Below are 23,364 nucleotides of genomic sequence, written 5' to 3' on the forward strand. Positions count from 1 at the left end.
AACACGATTAAGGAAAAATGTGTACCGAATATATAAATTCAAATGTGATTAAAGAATACTCGTTCGCGGCGGAAATTCCCATAACGAGTTTAAATGACTGATATACGATTGTTGTGAAAAAACTAATCGGTTAATTAGTATGTAATTTTAGAACAATAGTATAATAAGTATTTAATAAAAATGCTTCTAAAATGTCGAAATAAAACCAGTTTTCGGATTTTATCACAGCTTTGTGGATTTTTTCTGCCGTCGTTTCGAAGAATGCTTGTAAAATGTGGGTAGATATTGTAGCTTTGACTTTTTGGTCGATCAACAAACACCTCGGTCCCCTCCCGTGACCGTGAAGGCTGCAAAATCTTCGGAAACGTCGAGAGAAAATAATAAAATAAAAAATCGCGATAATATTCAGAAAAATAGTTTTATTTCTATGTCTAACATTCGTGAAAATATAAGAAATCATAATACGTCTTTTTATTTATTTGTAATTCCCAATATGAATATTTAATGAGCTTTGAGTTTTGGAATTAAAAATTAATCAATAAGTTATGGCATTATGTGTTATATAAAATAATTAAAATTAATCTCTTTAATTTTACCGTAGGCATTAATTAAAGTTATTGCATTATTTACATACATGGTAACTAATATTGCCAAAATGGTAAACTAATGTTCTCTTCAACTACTGAGAAGGTTTAGGTCTTAGTCCAATACGCTGACCTAGTGCGGATTGGAAAACATATTTGATACGCCATAAATTCGATAAACGTTATCTATGATATCCAATCTATAGAATAGCGTAGAAAATAAAAGTCTGTAAGCCTTTGCCTACGCTGATTAGTGACGAGCAATTAACTTCGATAAACCCTGTAGGAAATCCGTTGGTCCTTCGAGCCGGATCGAGATTAATTTGCGGGAGATAGAGCAATGCTGTGACGTCCGATCTACGTTACTGATGCTAACACAATATAAAGTGTTGTGGGATCTAATAGTTGGCCCATTGTAATTAGTTCCAGGGATTAATGTTATGTTGTATTGTAGTGTAAAGATTAGTTTTAGGAATATTTTTTGGGCATACGACCATGAAGTAAAGCAGTTATTGTAAATTTCTTTGGACCTGTAAGTGTGTGAAGTGGACGTGTTTGTTAGGTTAGTTGTCTTCTAATAATTTCAATCACATTATTTTATTGGAAAACTGAGCATTGTAACAGGCACGTTTTAGATGTGATATAGCTAGTCTTATTACACAGGTGATATATATTTTATTTTTGTATTAACCTGCAAAACCCAAAATAATTCCGGAATCACTATATTCTTAAAATATCTAAAAATGCGTTTGTGGTAAATGTAGTTCGACATCGTATAACCCAGATAAAGCAGAAGCGTGTAACAAATTGCAATATATTGCACTACGTTCAATATGTTTCAAATAGTGATAAATGAAAGAAGTTAGTCTTGCGAACTTATTTCCTATTCCCTTCCGTTGTCATGGCTATTTTTTTGATGTATATTTCTAATCTTGTATAACGACGTTTTTCTTTTCACTGCATAGTTTTCAGTTCAAAGTGAGACTTATGTATATAGTTTGTGGGCGTTGTTTCTAACCTTAAATCCAAATACTCGGCTATGTATTTTTTAAATGTAGGCGCATTCTTTTAAAGCGCATCTCATTTTTCTTGGAATTGTGATTATTTAAGACCTGTGATCATTTAACGTAAGATGACCCAAGAAGTCTTTTTTTTGCTATATGTACCTATACATTATATAATAATATCAGCCCTATATTATTATATACTGTCCCACTGCCGGGCACTTGCCTCCTCTACTACTGAGAGGGATTAGGCCTTAGTCCACCACGCTGGCCCAGTGCGGATAGGCAAACTTCACATACCCTAACAATTCTTAGAGAATTACTCAGGTATGCAGGTTACCTCACGATGTTTTCCTTTGCCGTTAACGCAAGCGTTAATTCACAAAGAATACACACATAATTTTAGAAAATTCAGAGGTGTGTGAATTTGGGTTTTGAATCTGCGGACATTCGTCTCGTTAGTCCGTTCCACAACCAACTAGGCTACTGCTGCACTACTTATACAGTAAGCAAAAATGTATGAACCGGAAACGATAATGCACTTTAATATTTAGATATCTAGGTCAGTTAATGCGCACTTTAGTAATCTGTATCAATTCCAATTGAGCTAGTTTGAATCGAAATCCCCTCTATGGGAGGCAGGGCACGTTCAATGTAAGCTAGATTTGAATAACAAACACGATTGTGCAGTTTATCCGTGTCTGTATGTCCGTACACATTGTTTAGTCCAGTATCAAAACATTGATGGATGGTATATTGAAACACAAGTTACAGATATGTTAGTAAAGCTATGTGAAATCATTATTGTTTTTATTTAAAGTGCTCGGCAAAACGGTGCGCTAATCGTATTTTTAGAAGCTGTATAATTGAAATGTATAAAACATAAGAAAAAAATATATATATTTGTACGATGTTATCTCAACTTTGGTAGTTTTGTGGATATTGTGTCATTAATTTCATAATATAAATGCTAATAAATTGTTGATTTTCGCGCATCTCCTCCCAAAATATACGTCATCATCTTAATTTGCAACGAACTCTATTAAATAGACAATTTAATAAGGAATGTTTTGGTAGTTAATTTTTTTTTAAAGACTTAAAATTTATTGTTTAAAGAAATTATTCATAAATTTATGCGTATTTCCGCCGCAACTCGTGCGCCGAAAATGTATAGAACTGCTTAAGACCGTTTTCTCGGCGGTGGATCTTAAATTAAAATGATCTTTTCGGTGAAGGCGCAAGATTTCAAATTGTTCGCGAAGCGATAAACAAATGAGAGTGTATAGTTCAATGAAATTTTGAATGGTGAATTGGTGAAATTTGTTTTACAGAACTTTTTCATAACAAAAAAAACAAAAGCCAATGAAAAAATATTTCCATCAATAGACATTCCCGTTCAGAATATGCAAATAAACCTTTTTTTCTCTGCGAATATTCGCTTGTGAAGCAAACAAATTTTCAATATTCAATAAACAAGAATTCGTGATGTATGGGCGGCGTATCCTGTAAGCCGGAGCGTGGGACGGGTCGCAGGGGCCCGTGTCGGACGGCCTGCGGTTTCCACCCTGAATTAAAAGGGTTATTTGAAATCATTTAAGTAAAATTATGTTTCAATGAATAGGTAATAATCGGTAATGTAGTTGTAATATAAATTTCCTCCTTCGTTATGTAGGTAAATTATAAAAAAAATATTGAATTATTTTTTAGAATAAAAGAGAAAAGGTTTGGAATATTTTAAAGGGAAATAGTACGCTAATTTATATCCAAGGTTTTATCAGAATTAGAGATATTATACTGAATGGAGTATACTAGCTTACAAATTTAGAAGGCAGTAGGCGAGAAACAATAGGCATCCGCTACGAAATTTTACGTTGTAATATTTCCTTTTATATAAACAACTAGCGACCCGCCCCGGCTTCGCACGGGTGCAATGCTGATACTAAATACACTACAGAAAAACTGTGAACATTGTATATAAAAACATAGTGGCCCGCTCTGGCTTCGCACGGGAAAACATAACAAAATAACAGTATTTCTCCACTATTTAATGGATGTTATTATACATATAAACCTTCCTCTTGAATCACTCTATTTATTAAAAAAAAACCGCATCAAAATCTGTTGCGTAGTTTTAAAGATTTAAGCATACAAAGGGACATAGGGACAGAGAAAGCGACTTTGTTTTATACTATGTAGTGATTTCAGTGGAAGACTACAAGTTAAAAAAATATATTTTGGATTAACATAGCTTATTAATAATTTATGTATTTGGAACTATTCGGTCGAGTTTAAATTTTTCTTATCACAATTACCGGTTACCCATCGACACTCATCCGCCATATTGGTTCATAGCAGGCATTATTACTGAATATAACTACATCCAGGGAAGGAAATCGAAAATAATAAGATATTCTACTCATACTCTCATATTTTAAATTTGATTCTTTTTGTATATTTTAGTGTGTAAAATGGCTTATTAGAAATTATTAGAAATCTAAATTAAAATACATCCTTTTAAAATTTATTTTAGTGAAGCAAAACCGTTTGTTATTATGGAGACAAAAGTTTGAAGACCATTTTAAAATTATTCAGTTTCTTTTGTGACTCATTTTGCGTTTTAGTACCAGATTTTGATTGATTTTGTTGTTCCATTGACATCATAACTGCTTATGCGATATGATAATTATAAACATTTACAAAAAAAAAAAAGAATTTAAAAGCAGGTTTTAACAAAAATATTTTAAATAATTTTTAGTGCCTTTCTTCAATTTTTTTTAATATATTGTAATTTAATCACATTTAAACGTGGATATCACGCAGTCGCATCTCGTATAAAGATATTCGTGAAATTGTCAACAGCTGTCACTAAGAAGCGGCACATGAAGAAGCAATTTAACGAACAGTTTCCGACAGAAACATTGAAATTAATTTTACGAACGTCCGCATTCACCGTTAATTTCTCCTAATATTCCATTATGCTCCAAAAATAGGCTCGAAGGAAGGGTAAATCCCTCTCATTTCAGTTGACCTAATTTCTAATTCTCACAGAATGAGGGCAGGATATCACAAGTTAGTTCGCTGTCAAAATCAGGACCCATGATGTTAAGTCGGCGTTGGGTGCGAAAGATAATGTCGAAATGTGTGTGGGTAGTTTTATTATTTAATATAATGTTTTCTAGTTTGTGGTTAGATCGTAAGCACTAAAATGGACTTAAGCTTGCCATTGATGTATCTTAGATTAGAATTATCGCCAATTGCAATAAACGATTCCAATTGCTTTTTTCGATGTATAAAAAAAAATATTGTCGGAGTGGCAACATCGTACTTTCAGTCAGAAGTATACTTCAAACATTACATTCGCACAAAGTTTTAAAATATCAATCAAAATTCATAATATTATTATTATCTATTCTCAAAACGTAAAATTGTATTCCTTACTGCGACTTTGGTATTGCAAATTCTGTAAGAGCAACAGTGGAACGCAGTATTCATATTATATGTCAATGAAACTCAACGAGATAACGAGAAGACTAATAGCAACAAACTGCTGCCTTTAATCCACATTATTCGTCTAATTCATTAAATACAAAGACGGAATATTTTATATAGCTAGATTATAATAATTGAATTGAAAGAGAGAGAAGAGAAATTAAATTGTGACATACCACTAAAGATGATTTAAATAAAACATTCAGAAATTTCCATTAGGAAGTACCAATAAGTCTATCTAATGAGTAATGACAAGAAAATCACTAAGGTCAGCGAACGCTAGCTCAGTTTCGCGAAATGTTGGCAGTTGTCACGTGAACCATAAAATTTTGTATGCAAATTGAATTATGTTCGCGACAAGAAATGGTGAACGGGTCGGTACCTCGACGCCCATCTCATCTGGTAAACGGTTCGTTATAAATTATGGGACGGATATAAATTCTCGGGCAAACGAAATTCACTACTAGTCGTGTGATTTACAGATCTTTTTGCTTGTTACGCGGGAAACTTTAGATCCATTAACTAATTTCATCAGCTTCCTAGTAATCCCTGCGTATGGATTTTAGAAACGATTTTATCATGCACTAATACAGATCACGCCTTTATCCACGAAGTGGTAGCCAGAGGTGTTTCATCCCATGTCATAGAGGGTGAGCCTATCGCCTTATCGGGCACAAATTCCTCAATCGCAGGGATACTGGGCAAAAAAATAATATCACTTTGCTTGACAAGGAATTCACCCGAGATCTCAAACAGTCGTACCCATGCTTTCAAGGCAATGAGTTATGACTGTGAGCACTAATACCTTAAAGTTTATGTATTTTATATATGTATTTAAGTTGTAGGGTATAATATGTACTCTTCCTGTATTTAAAGACACTACCAGATAGATATTGGTTTCGATATTAAGTCCGCCTTTACATATTCTGCGTGTAAAGTTATTGTAAATCATCACTGTTGCTTAATTCGGCTTAGTCGGAAAAAAAATAAACTGTAGAACTGTTTGGTTATGATTTTTCCTTAACGCAGTAAGAAATTATATAAATGGCCCAAACGGAAATTCCCATGACCGTAATTTTTTTTTTGAAGTATTAGTCTTTTGGAATTTTTGTTCATACACATCGTATTCTTAAGTCTCTTTTGCCAATAATTATTAAAAATAATCTGGAACTTCATTTTCGTTTAAAATGATGCAGTTAAGTTGCTTTAAGTAAGAATATTTTTTTTATATTAATTTCGTTTATTATTACACTTTTAGTCCTGTTCATTCCACTTTACAGTACTATTTGAATATTTCCTAACATTTTCAGTAAGTAGGCCTCATATGCCAAGGAATTGAACATGCCAAGCCTTTGAAATTCACTAAGTTATAGTTGGAGAATTTGCCGCACACTCTACCCGTCCTTGCAAACTTAGTTAAACTGTTGACATTTAACCTTTGGCTTGATATGTTTGACGTCATTAATAATCTAGTCTTCTACCTCCATCTAAACCAATTTAGGTTTAGAAGGCGTAATTCACTCACAACCCTTTTGATCAGCGTCATTTTAAAGTCTTGTGTCTTCACAATGTTCAACCATAGCTTTAGATTTAGATGACTGATGATGATTCTTACAAATTCCGTTTGATTTGCGTCTAATTCACTCACAACCCTTTTTATTTGCGTCATTTTAAATTCTTGTACCTTCACATTTACCAACACAGCTTTAGATTTAGATGGCTTAATTCAGATCCCTTTATGTAAATTACAGCGGTTGACACGGCGTTACGTCACCGACATACATTACAACCACCATAAAGGAATATTTGTCGCGAATACTTGCAAACTTGGAAATTTAATTAAACGGCACCGCCGCGCTGTTGGTGCTTTCGTCGAGAATGCAGCGTCCTTTTTGTTACGAGTTTACAAAACAAGTCCATGAATGCGTTTTTAATTAAACTCGTTTGTGTTTTTGGACACGTGTGCTGTGTGGAGGTTTATATCGTCGGAATCTGGTTGTTAGAACAGTATTAAGGTATTGATACAACTTTACAGAGTTAGTACAGAATCACTGATGGTATCAGCTTTTATATAAATATTGAAGGGTAAGTTGTGTAATAGTCACTTGGAGTCAAGTATTTAAACATCTGATTTATATGATCGTGACAACTTTTGTATTTAATTTAAGTTAGTTGGAATTATTAGAATTTTTTAACTAAAACTTTCCAATTGCATGCTAGATTGTTTTATAACGTAATTTGGTTATCGTTCCTGATCAAAACAAATTATGGAGCAATAGAAAAAGCGGCTACTTAAATATTTGTTTTTAAGTCTCCTACATTAAAGACGGTTTTTATCAGGAATTAATTAAGAGAATTCTACTAAAAGGAGACAAAAAGTAAACAGCTAACTGAGAGTCCAGGTTAAACAAAACTGTGCTAGTGAATATAAAAGATTTAATGAACTGCGAGCTAGTTATTGTTGGAAGCTAAATTTAATCGAAAGTATTAGTTACAAAAAGAGTTAGGTTTTCAAAACACTGCATGGCATTACGTGGCGCTCGCGATCCCGAGATTTTATATATTCTATATTACCTATGTAAATCTCATAATGCCCTATTGCCCAGTATTTAAATTAACTACCATTTGTTTCAAAACGGAATATAATATAACATTGTTGCTATATATCAGTAATAGACAATGCGCTAAGGTAGTTACCTAGATGAACTCTCAGACCTATCTAGACAATCATATAAATTATTATTTGAACATGTATTTAATTTCAAAACACATAAAACTGTTTAATGACTCGTAAGTCGAAGAAATCGCGACAAGTTGATTTATTAGCATGAGATAATATTATGTTGACTTTGATTACTGACAATGTACTAATCAACACAACTTCTACATGCATTTCTCTAGAGGTTAGTTTATACGTATTTCTCTCATACGTAGTTTATCACAACAGTTCAATGGTTATCGCCTACTTAGTAACTGTTTACATTTATGTTTGTTAGGATGCATATCTGAATATCTATCTACATATTGCAGAAGCACAGTTGCTATGGATAATATGATCTATACCCACTGCCTGACATCTTAAAAAAAATGCGTATTATTGGAGGTTTAAATGTTTGGATATATTTTGTTAGAAGGAAACGTAGTACTGAACGGATTTAGATAAAATTTGGCACAAGGATAGAACCTGGATTAAGATATAGGCTACTTTTATTCTGATAATTTTCTCCTGTATGAAATATTGGAAACTGATTTTCTAAGTAGACGGCGTCATGGATACCCATAGTGATGGCTCTAAGGGACTTTTATAGCGGGAAAGGCATTTCACGCGGGCCAAGCCATGAGTAACATCTAGTTAAATATAAGCAGAAAGTCTTGACATCTTAAAGAAAATTGAGCATTGATAATTCAGATATGTTGGAAGACATTGTATAAAATAAATTTTAGAATAATACGTGTAAACAATATTTAGTAGTGCTAATTTAAGAATGAGATAATTGACATCATTTGGATTATTATAAAAGGACACTGAGAGATAATAGTTCAGTAAGAAAAGTTATTAGATTCTGGTAACATTATATAAACATAATGCGTTTCATTTTCCGTATCTTATTATTTTGCGCGCTGATAACGGATTTGCGAATAATTTTATAAGTCTGACCAAAGTTTGATTCTAAGCCCATGTGGGGAATTGTGAATAATTTTATAGATCTTACAAAACTTTATCTAAGCGTATGTATTTGACTGCGTCGGTGGTGCAGTTGTACTGCATGCGCGGTACAAGAACGGTCTGAGGTTCTGGGTTCGAATCTTGGGTCGGGCAAAGTGTTATTTGGGTTTTTCTGCTCACTATCAGCTCGGAATTTGGAATTTGAGCCCGATGTGGCGATAGGCTCGCCCCCTATCACATCATAGGACGGAACACATTTGGCGAGGAGTGGAAGCCCTGGTTGCGCGTCTTCAGGAATAAATGCGTGATGATGTGTGTGCGTGTGTGTATGTATTTGTGGAACAAAATTAGAAAAAAAATCTTTCTTCAGTTTCCTTCTCTCCTTCAGTTGAAAATGTCTCATAACACTACAGACGTCACAAATGTAGACACAATGGTAAATTACAGATACCTTGAAACACATAATACCTTTATGTGCTTAACATTTTTTTTATCACAACAAACACAGTTAAATGATTAAATTATTAAAGTAATCTGTAACGCGGATACTATAGATCTCAAAGTAAACTAGCCTTCAGTTAAAATGGACGAAATAATATTGACATGTCCGCATTAAGAATGTTATTATATTTTTTATCTACATTGGCAACAATGGCTGTGTATTTATCTCGAACGGGTTTGTTTGTACCGCCAATTTGCGTTTTTGTTGTACCTTCGCAGTATGGACATGTTAATAACGTTAGTGTAGTATTGATGTGGACTTAATAAAGCAATTGTGTAATTGTTTTGATCCGTGATTAGTATGGGATTATGATATTTAATAGAGTATTGACGGATATAAAGATTTTTGATAAACAGTAATACAAAGAGAACATTAATTAATATTATCTGTGGATATGATATATTTGATAAGACCTTAATCATTTTTTCTTTTTTTTATTGCTTTGAATGACGTAACGAGCTTGCCGCTCGCCTGATAGTAAGCGATACGACCGCCCATAAACAGTAGAAACACAATCCTACACCTAGGAATTCAAAGTATTGTTTGGTATTCCACTACGCTCGCCATGGGACATGAGATCTTAAGTCTTATTATGTGCAGTGGTTACCACAAGGAAGTTCTTTGATAAACACTAATGTAAAGAGAACGTTAGTTAATATTTTATTTGGATATTATGTAATGTTTGATAAGATCATAATTATTTTAAACAATATGGAAAGAAGACCAAAAAAATACACTTTAAATGTAGTCTATTATACTGTTATATTACGTATGAATCGTATATTAAAAATGTATATTAAAGGTATAATAAGCATGATATGTAAGTGAATATCTGCTTGTTGCGCTTTTTAAGTTAAGGAACAGATGTTTAACTTGCCAAGAGAAATTTAAATATTTTGTTTAAGACTTTCTTTTGTAACAAAATTTGGTAACACGTAAAATTATTTTGCGAACTATTTATTCCCTTCTAGTACAAATAACTTGTCTGTTATTCTAATTGATGTAATGACATGCCATTTTTAAAATACTCTGCCAAGGTCTTTTTCATGCGGAATTTTATTTTTATTAATTACCTATCCAATCATGTAATTTATTGTTTATTTGTATTTAATATTTTTACTGGTGTTGAAATATTTTTGGTCGTCAATGTAAACATCTGCGTTGGCCGATGACCTACATGAACGGAACGGAAAAACCTATGCAAACCGGAATGAATAAGGATAAAGTTTGAATTTACTTCTCAACGATTGTAATCAAGGCTGTCCAAATCTCTTGGAAACTGGCTTTTTTAAACCAGAAGTAAACTTTAACTCATACGTATCCTAAGGAAAGTAGATAATGTGGAACCACATCTACACTTCCTTGTAGACTGTAGATTTAAAGATGCTATAAGTAACTAGCACGATAAACCATCTAAAACACTCTTGTTGAACAGTAAAGACACGGATGCATTCACGGTAAAAAAAAACATAACTAAATATTTGAAACACCATTGACAACCCTAGTGACCTGTAATATTAATATAATGACTACTTTCGCAAGCTTCGAGACTAATTATGTTTTGAATGCATTCTACAAATTGTTTGTTGCTTTGCTTTGTTGTACTATGTAATTAAATAACAACTGTATAGTACTACATTAAGAGCAGTCACTGTATTTAAAGTGCTATTTTGCGACTACGACTTATTGCAAGTACCTATTATACATAATATTGAGTATTCGCAAACTGTTATTTCATTAGATAGGACTCGACCTGTGGTCTAACTGAAATTGGTTTGTTGGTTTAAATTATGTTTATTGCATAGGTTAGTAGACGATCATGTGGATTATCAGATCTCAACTGACTGATGTCGACTGCTCATAAACAGCCACAATTCCAAAAAAAAAAAACGTTGCTTTCGAATCATCATATAACCCAAGTATAATAATTCTCATGAACGAATCCCTCGTAACTCCGTTTCGGCCACGGCGGCCAAACTCAACGGAGATCAGCCAGGTACACAAGTGATATCATATAGATAGGGCATATGTGTGTGCGCAATACACAAATGCATTTCCTGTTCCTTCACTCTCACAGTCCGATAAGATGGCAAACCGACCTGGCCGGAGAGAGATCAGGCGCAGGACTTAACGGCTTTACGTGCTTTAAACTTTTCGACGTGACAGTGACGTTTTGCAAAAGCCACAAAAGAAATATTAGCTTATTCTTTAATAATTGTATGTATTAGTAGGTACTAATTCGTTTAAAGATTGTTTCTTTAAAGTTTTCATTGAATCTATACAGATTTTATTAAATTATATTTTACATCATTACTTTTAAGAAACGCATTTTCGAAAAATCTTGACATTCATTCGTCCCAACATTTATCTCATGTATGTAAATAATATTAAAATAAATATTCATGAACAGAGGAAAATTGAAAGCAATGCCGCGATCATAAAACTCAGCGGAGTGTCATGCGAATGAAGTCGCGTAGGGAATACTACTATTTGTATATGACCCAGCATTTATTTGTATGGAGAAAATGTTTCGGTATTTTTTGTTTATTTTGCCAATGTGAGTGCCCTGCGTGATTACTCGTAAGGAGTTCGTGTTATGCATATTGAATTTCGATGTTAGATGTGGAGTATTCTGGCAAAGTTATGGTATAGAAATAATCACAATTTGGGATACGAAGCTATTTTATTTACTACGGTCGATGAGAGTTGATATCTCACAGAAACAGCAAAGTGCGTCGATACTTTGAAATCCTAAATGTCGAGTGTTGTTACTGTTTTTGGGCAGGTTTGGCATACACCGTCAGACGAATAAACTTTCGTTTGACATCTCATATTAGTTCTGTAAAAAAAACTCACATACTGTGACATAAAGAACCCATTAAAAATAATACAATCCGGATTCGATAATAATATAATGACTTTTATCTGATTGTTGTAATTGACAATGACGAAGGACGTGGCTTGATTTAATAACTCGGTGGAGAGCTCACGATCGTAGCAATGATTAAGTTATGCAAAATTAATTGTAGACCGATCCGACATAAATTCCATTGGCTCGTTCAAACTAGGACATGAATTATAATAAGATTGTAGACGATTTTACTGAGATTTAGTCTGTGTTTAACATCATAAACTAGATTTTGCTTGCGGCTTTGCCTCGACAATCTTTTCCGGCATAAAAGAGGCCTATAGCACTCAGGGGTAATGTAAAAAAAAGTGAAAAAAATAAATTGAGTTTAGTAGACTCTGATATCAGTGCATTCAAACAAACAAACTCTTACGTTTATAATTGATGACGAGAGATGACGCCAACAAAAAATAATTTGTGGAGAATTTGTACTCGTGTAAGTTTTGTTGTGAAATACCAAGTAAAGAAACTTAACTTTTACAAAACATTTCATTAATGAATTTACTATTGCAAAATATGTTTCTTTTTATTTAATGATATTACAAAGTATCTCCATAATTCCTTCGCCACCTTGGAGAACATCTATCCACAAGCTCTAACAGGCGATACTGATCTTGTGGACCACTACTGCAGCGACCCTTGTCTTAATAGGAGTGCCTTTTGTATCCGCCGTACCTACACATAAATTGTAATTAAAGCTAGACGGTACGTAAATTTTTAAAACATTCCTATTCTTGAAATCTTTATTCTCGAATTTTTTCTATTCTTAGTTAACTGTGAGTTCAATATAGAAGCTTTTTTAGAGTTCCAAAAAAGAGTTAATATGATTTGATTTTTTTCTTCAAGGTTTCACGTTTTTATATCCTATACAATTTAAATTATCGATATTTATGTTATACACAATCACACAAAAAATTATATTTCAAAAAGGATGTCAACCAACCTCCTTTGCAACAACGTTCAAAAAACACTGGCTGAAATTGATCAAAGGTTCTTAGTTACGTCACTAGACCGTGTGCCAGTAACCGAACTGGGTTAATGAAATTAGTGTGGCTCAGTATGGCTCTACAGTGATCAGGCAATGTCATCAGGCGACGGCACTTACGCGAGAAACAATGGGGAGCGTCACCGGAGCGTTTTATACAATTTAGCTGAGTCGGTTCAGTAGAAATAAACATCGTCTGCAGTGGAGTGTAGAAGGTATTAATTCGTTGAGACAACTATTCAGAGATATGAGGATGATTTAAAGCCGCGTTACCGCATATTCTGTAGATGTATTTAAAGGATTAGTAGATAGGATATTCATAAAATTATAACGATTAAGATTAAGTTCTCTAACGCTTTTATTTTTAGCATCCGTTTGTATAAGTTTCTATATTTCCGGTGCTTATCAAATCTACAACCATAGTTAGTCATTCTATATCGTTTAAAGGACTTCAAACGTTATATTGGTATTATTAACTTTCGTATTAAATTCAAACGTTATAGTATTACTGGTATTATTAACTTTAGTATTAAATTCTTATCTTCTTCCAGGGCCTTCGCGTCACAACGATCATCGGAGCGTTCGGAACATGCGCCGGCGCATGGCTGAAGGTGTTCTCTGTGCCCCAGGACATGTTCTGGCTGGGCTTCTTTGGCCAGACCGTGGTGGCCATCTCGCAGGTGTTCATACTGAACGTGCCTCCACGCCTGGCTGCCGTGTGGTTCGGTGCAGACCAGGTGTCTTCGGCTTGCAGTATTGGAGTGTTTGGTAACCAGGTACTCATGATTTATTTTTAAATAAAATAAAAGGTAGTGTGATTTGACTGAATGTATCATAGACTTCTTTCTATAATACTGCAATTATGCATGTATGACGTCACAGTCCAGAGAAAACAAGTACAAAGAACTACAAGAAATATACATCTTTAGAGCAAGGAGTGAGCATATTCCGACAGCCCTTGGCATGTTTTAAAAATTATCAAATGCTTCGTATTATCCCAGGTTTCTTATCAGCTTTACACTTAAAAAATGCACAGTTCAAGAGGCTTATTATTTACACAAGGGGTTGTGAAATAAATTTAATACCTATCATTAAGTTCATTTTCTCTCCGATATCGAATCACGAAGAAAACATATTATAAGAGATAAAATTTCTTATTAAAATGCTAGAAGTATATTCCTTCTGGCATTCTTCTTATCTATTTCTATTTACATAAATTCTAAACTTAATCGATAATTTGACAAAACCTAGTTTCTAAACAGGCATCTTACGTATCTTAGCGACATGGAAGCTAAAAATAGACGGTAAAGTTTTTCACAGTGAACCTAAAAGCTTCAAGTCCTTAACCGAACGAGCTCTTAATGGGATTCCTTCAGGGTTCCAATGTTCGATGCTAATCAAACGCTAATGGAATTTTTAATGGCGAAGTTATCGGGAACAAAGGATGTGAGCACTTGGAAGGGACGCGCTGTTTGCTTTTCTGCCAATGAGAGTTCGAAGGTAAATGTGGTAAAGATGACGTAAAAAAGCTTTTGATAAAGAATTAGTCAGGCTCTTGTTTTACTGATAAAGTTTCTTGTCATAGTATGCTATAGATAATATTAAGTATCTATTCGTTGAAATGGCGTCCATTTTCTATAATATACATAATATTTAAAGTAACAATTCGGGTTTTCAATAGCTACGAACTTGACAGTAAAATCCATACAAATGATGGCCTTATAAATTGAGAGAAAAATTCGTTTGTAGAAATCCATTCGACCGCTGGAACAATTTTCTGTGCCATTTCCGCCTGCGTCTGATGTGATAAGGGAATAATATTTTTCAATTCACCAAAAAGGTCCTTTGTGGTTAGGTAGTTGTAATGAAAATGGAAAATGAGAGACGCCTCAGGCGACGTCAATTTTCATTATAAATCTGTGAAAATTATATATGAAAGACGTAATGGCATGGACTCGGAGCGCGGCATGATAATAGCTTGAAAAGTTATGAGACAGTAATTTCATATTTTAAGAGGAATGGGATATTTGTGTTTTGTTACTTGAATTCTTTTTAAAAATCTCTTTTTTTGTTATTGTTTTGAATGACTAAACGCGCTTGCCGTTCGCATGATGGTAAGCGATACGACCGCCCATAAACAGTAGAAACATCATCCAACACCTTGAATTCTAAAGTGTGGTTTAATATCCCACTGCGCTCGCCATCCTGAGACTTTAGATGAGACGCCATCCTGAGTCTTATTGTGTCCAATATTTACTTTGGCTCTCTTTTCTGAGAAACGGAAGTTAACACTCTCGTGTTTACTATATATTAAATGTATTCTGTTTTAAGTAAGTAGTATTTTTTTTTTTTCATCGAAACCACAAATCCGTAGGCAACACCAAACGATGTCTTTAAGGTTAAGACCTTAGTGTCAGTTATGGGTTTTATAAAGCTCTCTTTGTTAGTACTAAGAGAGTTTATATTTATTAAGAACTTAGTCACTATAAGGTGTATCAACGTCATTGATTTAATTCTTCATGTTTCGTGTTTTATTAACTGTATATTACTCATGTCCCTTATTTGTAAATACTACGTCTGCATGTCTATTGTCTTTATCTGCAGATTCTTATTCTATAGCATCAACGTTGATAACACAGCTGTCTTTATTTTACTCACGTTAGTACAATAATATAGGTCTACAATAAACGGTTCCTGGTGTCAGTGGGATCACCACTTATCCAATCTACTCGGAGGACCGTGAGGGGTCCACACCGCATGGAGACCTGTTTCTGTGATGATATTGAATCGAACAGTACAATTGCAGTACATTATTAAATTAATGTTTATTGTTTTAATTTGGATGTCATTGTCGTGGAGTTAGTAATGGAATATGTAATAGTAATGTAATGTAATATGCTTTTGATTGTTGGTTGCCTGTTTAATGATTTTAGCATAGTCCGGAGTACGAGTAGATAGGTCATCTTATATAGACTCTACTGTCTTCAAAAACAATCATGCCAAAGAAATAGGGATTTGCTGCCGGATATAAAAAGGAATCTAGTTTTTTTTTTAATACAAGCTATGTAACAAGCAATTGTGTCACACATGCTCATTATATTATAAGAATAGTGTAATGTAGTTGCACTATAAATCCTGGTTAATACAATTTCGAATCAACTAATATAAATATTATATTGATAATTAAATATTTTTCTCTACTCCTATTTGGTTTTTAATAAAAAATATTTTGACCACGTGAAAAGTGAGTGAACTTCATGAAAACAACGTATGGAGCGACATAGTCATGAAATTACAACCAATCACCTTAAATAAAGATAAAAAAATCTTTCATCGTCGACTGCGAAGCGTAAAATATTAAACAATTACAATACTAGGAGGATTACAGATATCAAGCTCTGATTATCCTGTAAACCCTGTAAATCCATTTCATGATACCTTTACCAAGTAAGTTAATTAATCTGACGTTGAACATTGACCTTAATGAAATGTAAAAAAGGTTCGAATTCCTTTGCAAACAGTAACCCCCTTATTCATAAACGTTATTTATCTAAAGACCGAGCATTGCTGTGATAACAAGTCTCTTTCTCAGTGCTGACGGCATGGCAGCCTTCGCAGTGCGTAGACATAAGGCCGTTGTGATTGGCTAATATTATACAACTTTAATCTAGTTGACTGTTAGATAAACAAAGCTGAGCAAACAGCTCTTGCAAACAGCAGAGAAAAAAAGGTGAGAAACAGACTTAAAACGTTGGCTTCCTTTTTACCACCAGCACCTGTTCCGTCGAAATGTATGCACCAATACAGCGAATGTTTACACTACAGTCCCAGCCATGTTCCACCGTCCACAGCTTTACATTTCCAAAGCTTTATCTACCAAATTCGAGTGAAGTCACGGTCGAGTGCGCGTTTACTAAAATATATTGCGTCAACACTCGTTATTCCTGTACAGTAAATCTTTGTGCGCAGACAAAAACAGGATTCGGCATAACGTGAATTTTATCGTGAGAAGCATTTTTATAGTAGTCAGCAAAAAAGGTTTCATGCAAAAATTTCATTTCGTTTTTTACACGGCCGGTCATATATTCCGCTGATTGTTTTGCTTTACAGTTTTTTATTTCGCAACCGGCAGAATAAAATAATACTTATACGAGGCTTTTGAAACTTTATACATTTTTTTTAATGAATCTGTGCGAGTAAATGTAGCGGAAATATTTCTGGAAAAGATTTTCAGGTAGTAAATATAGCATTTGGAGATAAAATTTTCTGAATTCTAGTATAGGTATCTACAGATGATGCCGAAGTTCGTCAAGATTTCAAAGCTGTAATGTGGTGATATTTAATCAACTTCGTGCACTGAATTGTAGACATATGCATTGAACCTTGTTAATCGTAACATAATCAGTTGGTAATTGCTATTGCCTCGTATATTGTTAGAGTGTACTGCAGGCTGATGGCTCTTAAGATGAAAAAGTTCTTTAGGACACCCCGAACCGTCCGCTATTGCGCTAATGAGCATCACTGCCGAGTTTTAATTGATAAGTGCAAACTTCTAATTGATGTTACTCCTAACCCTTTTATGGCTAGCGGAAACTCGCTCTTCCTCTGACACATTTCATGCGAAAAAAACTTCTACAAAATACATTAATTCGAAATATAACTGTAACATTTTTATAAACATCTGGAAAAAATGACACTTATGACTGACTTATACAAAAGTATATATTATATAATATTTACGGTAACGAGTTTACGTTTTACAATAGCTAGTCAAATATATAGTGGAATTGATTACTCTATTGATAAAAAGGAAAAACATGACATGGATTTTTCTATTTCTCGCTATTCCGTGACAAAATATCGACTGGCTAAAAACTTTGTACGCAATATTATATCAAAAGGCAATCAACACCATCAAGAACATTCTCAATCTAAACCAGGATATTATAGCTAACATTTATTGACAGTACTTTTATAACACCTTTTCTTCCAGCCTTTGGAAGTCCACTGCTGAACATAGACCTTCCCTAAAGATATCTATACCAACCTGTTAGAAGCGGCCTGCTTCCTGCAAAATCCTGTTTACACGGTCGTTCATTTTTATCTCTACCTAATATCAAACAAGGATCTCTGCGCACCTTTTAGTCTATATTAATTTCCCCCTTCGAAATTCATTACCGTACAATAATTTCTACCTTTCACATAGGTGTGGATGACAAATAGATGTATAAATCATTCGGAATCACCTTTTGTGTTTAGAAGCATGGGTGTTGAATGTTCAGATTAATGGGTAAACTCCCAAGCAATTTAAATTTCCCTAATGCTTACGCTGATCACACGCTCATTCCGTCAGTTTGGATTGACGGAATAACTCATCATATAAAAGCTAGTTTTATAGTTGTTGGTACAATATTAACATTTAAAATTTTTGTGGAGTATTGAATTTTATAATTTTAACGAGTATTTATGGTTATACAAGTACGATTGCGCTTATTGGAGTATATGTAATAGTTTTTACATTATAGTATAGGCGAATCTAATATGTGATACATAACCTATCTTCTATTACATTGCGTCCCAAGTTAACCTTTTTTCCCTGCCTATGATATAAGTATTTAAAGAGAACTATGATAAAACACGACACCTCTCAGTATTCTATTGATGCCAGTAATCCGATTTATACTAGCACATAATAGATGGCAACCTTGCGCCGCGCATAAAAATAGCTTTTTTTATAGCCTGTTACGTTTTATATTACATCACGATTAAAGTGACAACAATATTGTCAGTTTGGACTGAGAGTGTAAATAAAATTAATGTCGGAACAATTTTTTTGGCAGGAAAATATTGTTGGTGGTTAAAATAATACGAGATTTTTTGGGGATATATCATCACTTGATGTTGTGAGGCGAATATCAGCTTCGGGCTATAAATTGTGTGATTAGCACGAACAATCTGTATATTAGTGTTATAAACAAGATGAAGAACAGGATTTATTTTAATTAAAAATTGGTATAATAAATGATATCTGGTTATAACATTTATTAAAAATCAATACATTATAGAAATCGGAAAACACAAAATAGAGTTCGGATGATGTCGATTGTTACCAAATATAAACATGATGGTAGTGCCCGGTGTTTAACGCTCGCATGCACAGACCTACTAGCTTACAACACACAATACAAATCACATCATTATCCCCGAAAAGGCAACCAGGCCACCCACTTTTCACCATATGTGTTGCGTCCTATTATCTGATATGGGACCAGCCTATCGTCGTATCGGGCACAAATTTTGGACTCTAGGCTGATACTGAGCTGAAAAACCCAATATCACTGCCCGACCTGGGTTCGAACCCCATACCTAAGAACAGTGTATCTACCACACACGCAATATAACCACGTGATCCACGCGGTCCCTTACGGCGTGATTAAATCTTGATTCTCGTCACGTAAAATGGCAATGTGACGTCACACTTCTTTTATCACTTCAGTTTGTTCGCAGGACTATAATAGCAAAGTCCTTGTAGAAAACTTTAGCTTGCGGTATTTCCAGACAGTTAGGATCTTAGGAACTTAAAAAGCGTATTCTTCAAAAGGCTGGCATAGTATCGTTGACTCTACATGTTGTTTTTCTTTTTGGATTCGGATATTTTTTATGAATTGTTGATCATTTACCATTAGGGTGCTGGTATAAAATCCACTTACCTACTGATTTAGTGGTTCATGGCATGTTGCTTGACCTAAGAAGAATGTATTGCAGAAAATTTTGCATTTAATAAACAATATACAACCGTGTTTTTAATAATAAAATATTAAAGACCACATTGTTGGATATTAAAAGATAATCTAGGAATTTAGGTCAATAATATTATACAAGTGATTTTTGTTTATCTTATCTGGGAAATTGTGAACAAGGTACTTATGTGGTAGATGGTTAATCTTTTTAAATTTAATGTTACGCCACAAACATTATCTCATACAAATTAAAAGATAAATTTACGATTTGTATTGCCAAGATACAAATGGATTATGGCGATTATAGGATTACGTTGTATTTAGCAAATAAGTCTTACATTTTATGATTTAATGACAACGTAAAAGTAGTGATGTTGCTAAAATCACATGCTCATCACATGGTTAGTCGATTATGTTTCTACATATATTTATGGAATTAAGCTTTCGAAATATTTTTAGTTATTGAATAACTTATTGAATTTATGGCCCTATTTTTTTTTAAATTAGATAAGCGACATGCGTACACGTGGTTCACTCGATCTTAACGCCTGTTACAGACCAAAATAAAGCTATGTTAGTTTAGTAGTTCTGGGTGAATAGGTTACAGATTCGTAAGCTGGATTTAGCTCAGAGATAAAAATATTTTGAAAAGGATTCAATGTGATGAGTTTGCGGCAGTATTGTCAATATTAAACCCCTACTTGCGATATGAATTACCTATGATCGAAGTGCAAAATACTTTTGAATTAACGTAAGCAGTGACGAAGTATTATAACTGTGGGTGAAACTGTTAAAACCTGTGGTGACAACGCAACAGACATGACGAAGCGGTAAAAACGTTGCTCGTGATGATGATTGCCTTGGTTTACCTATTGACGTAAAGCCCTTGTAATTTTCCTTCCTCCTGAGGTACAATGCAATAGCCTGATGATGGTTACTTATCTACAATTTAGGGTCGTTCTGCTGGTTATATTTTGAACTGAGCGGTTCTAAATTCAATGGTGAACAACGCCATACTACGCATTTACATAAATTTATATTTTGGGTTCTTGTTGCGGGGGCAACTTGATGGGGATCCCACACCAATATGGTGAAGTCATAAAGCAATTTGTCAAGCATTTTGCAAAAAGGATTTGGCTTACGACCGTGATGACGTGATAGAGTGACTTCAACCATTCCATTGTATTAAAAAAATACGCAAATGCCTTTCCTGAAAATTGAAACCGGGACCTTCTGCTCCTAGCCATACATACGCTGCCATAAGACCGAAGAAGCAACTCATCGAATGCATTTAATGAATGATAATAATAATCATTTTCTCAGCTCGGCGTCGCTCTTGGTTTCGTGATGCCGCCGATGTTAGTGAAGGCTCAAGGCACGATCGAAGAGATCGGTGCTGACTTCCAGCTCATGTTCTACCTGGTGGCAGGATTCACCAGCGTATTGTTTGTCTTCATTGTACTGTGTAAGTAACTACAAACAAATAAAACATCGTGAGGAAACCTGCATACCTGAGAAATTCTCCATAAGAATTTTGAGGGTGTGTGAAGTCTACCAATCCGCACTAGGCCAGCGTGGTAGACTAAGGCTAATTCCTCTTAGTACTAGAGGAGGCCCGTGCCCAGCAGTGGGACAGTATATAATACAGGGCTGATATTAAGTAACTACACATTCTGTATGTAGTTGTTGTTTTCAATTTTTTTTCTTCTTTTCCCTGTTTTTTTTTTTTTTTTTTTGCTAATTAACAAAATACAGTATTCATCATTCTGTAGGTATTCATAAATCCGCTTTGTTCTTATTTTAAAGATGTAACGTTTTTAATTTTCAGTCTTCAAAGCGGCGCCACCGAGCCCGCCGTCGGCCGCCGCCGATCTCGGCTCCAGTTTGGATTCGAACTTCCTCCAGTCGATCAAGCAGCTTCTCACCAACAGAAATTACATCCTACTGCTCATCTCTTACGGCCTTAACGTCGGAACATTCTACGCGATCTCCACTCTGCTCAATCAAGTCATCTTGACTTACTACCCGGTTAGTTAAATGTATATACCTATTGCAAGTATGGTTAAAAGGTCCTAGCTTGAAGTACAGTGACTGAGTATTCATATGGCTACCCTTACTGTCTCATCTCAAAAGTCCGTCCGTAAGTACATATTTCAATAATACTAGCTGATTTAAGTATTTTCACATTTGGAAACAACATGTACCTACCTATATTTCTTTATTTTTTCGCGGATTAAATGCTATGCCGTTACCATCACTGGGGGCTCAGTGGAACGTTGGTTTCATCGGTGTTACGAAGTGTCGCTGCTCGGGGTATAGTATCATCCGAGTCAGAATTGGGCCACGTCCCTAACACTATATACATCCTAAACCGCCAAAGCGATCTTAATCTTATAGACTAGATTGTAATTTACTGCTAAGAGCCTGGTTCTTACGAAAAGGAAAAAAAATCCAGATTAATAAGCAATACAATTCTTCTAACTTAATTTTCTAAGTATACGTTTACTACAACAAAGAATAATGTTCTAGCTACTTCCTTAGAGTCTGGTAACATAAAAAAATACTTTGTTCGTGTGTTATATATACTAAGCCCTGACACTATTAATTGTTCGTTGTAATTATGCCCTACACTTTTTACACTACTTCAAAAGGTTTAAAGTTCTTTTTAGTCTTCGCACAAGGTTCGTGTTAACGAGTAGCTGAAAATATAAATAAATAATTCAAATAAAATTACACAATGATTGATGTTTCCAGGGAGCGCACGAAGACGCGGGTCGCATAGGCTTGGTGATCGTGGTGGCGGGCATGGCGGGCTCGGTGCTGTGCGGCCTCGTGCTGGACAAGACGCACCGGTTCAAGGAGACCACGCTGGCGGTGTACGCCGCCTCCGTCGTCGGCATGGTCATCTTCACGTTCACGCTCGACTGCGGACTGATCGGTGTCGTGTACCTCAGCAGCATCTTGCTCGGGTGAGTTTGGAAGCACTGGGTGTTTCGTATTATACAAAATATGGGTGACTTAGGGGCCGTTCAAGTATTACGTAACGCAATTTGGGAGGAGGGGGGTCCAGTAAAACGTTACGGTGCGTTACAGGTGCGGGAGGGAGGTCTCGTATAAAAGCGTTAAGTAACATTGTTTTTTTTAATTTAAAACAATAACAAAGGTATTTTAGAGATTTTCCGGCGTTACTTAGCTTTTGTCTGCAGTGAGGATGAATTGTGTTTTGTATATTTTTTTAAGTTACCAGTTGTTTAAATATAAATCGTTGTAGGTATACCTATGACCTAGAAATAATTGTCAGTTGATATTTGTTTCTTTATATAGGTACTTAAGTTACTACGTGTATGAATGTTAATGCTGTATTGTTTACAGATTCTTCATGACCGGTTACTTGCCCGTGGGATTCGAGTTTGCATCTGAAGTGACATATCCCGAGCCTGAAGGAACTACGTCTGGAATTCTGAACGCTGTGGTTCAGGTACAAA

At 34.7% G+C, this 23,364-nt stretch overlaps 1 protein-coding gene and 1 long non-coding RNA gene across 3 annotated transcripts in view; one reads left to right on the forward strand and one right to left on the reverse strand.

Moving 5' to 3' along the window:
* The window catches only part of LOC115440765 (uncharacterized MFS-type transporter C09D4.1), a 56,925-nt gene that overhangs the window by 30,143 nt on the left and 3,418 nt on the right, over positions 1–23,364 (forward strand). For both annotated transcript variants that reach the window (XM_037442621.1, XM_030165216.2), the window contains exons 2-6: positions 13,691–13,915; positions 21,203–21,344; positions 21,708–21,907; positions 22,634–22,848; positions 23,252–23,357. In XM_037442621.1, the coding sequence (XP_037298518.1) occupies positions 13,691–13,915; positions 21,203–21,344; positions 21,708–21,907; positions 22,634–22,848; positions 23,252–23,357 (888 nt within the window). The remainder of the gene's footprint in view (positions 1–13,690; positions 13,916–21,202; positions 21,345–21,707; positions 21,908–22,633; positions 22,849–23,251; positions 23,358–23,364) is intronic.
* On the reverse strand, positions 12,769–13,247 carry LOC119190535. Its single transcript, XR_005112975.1, has 2 exons — positions 13,098–13,247; positions 12,769–12,829 (listed from the first exon to the last, which is right to left on the reverse strand). It is a non-coding gene; the product is annotated as an uncharacterized LOC119190535 (long non-coding RNA).

This window comes from Manduca sexta, chromosome 25, assembly GCF_014839805.1.
Source record: "Manduca sexta isolate Smith_Timp_Sample1 chromosome 25, JHU_Msex_v1.0, whole genome shotgun sequence".
Lineage (NCBI taxonomy): Eukaryota > Metazoa > Arthropoda > Insecta > Lepidoptera > Sphingidae > Manduca > Manduca sexta.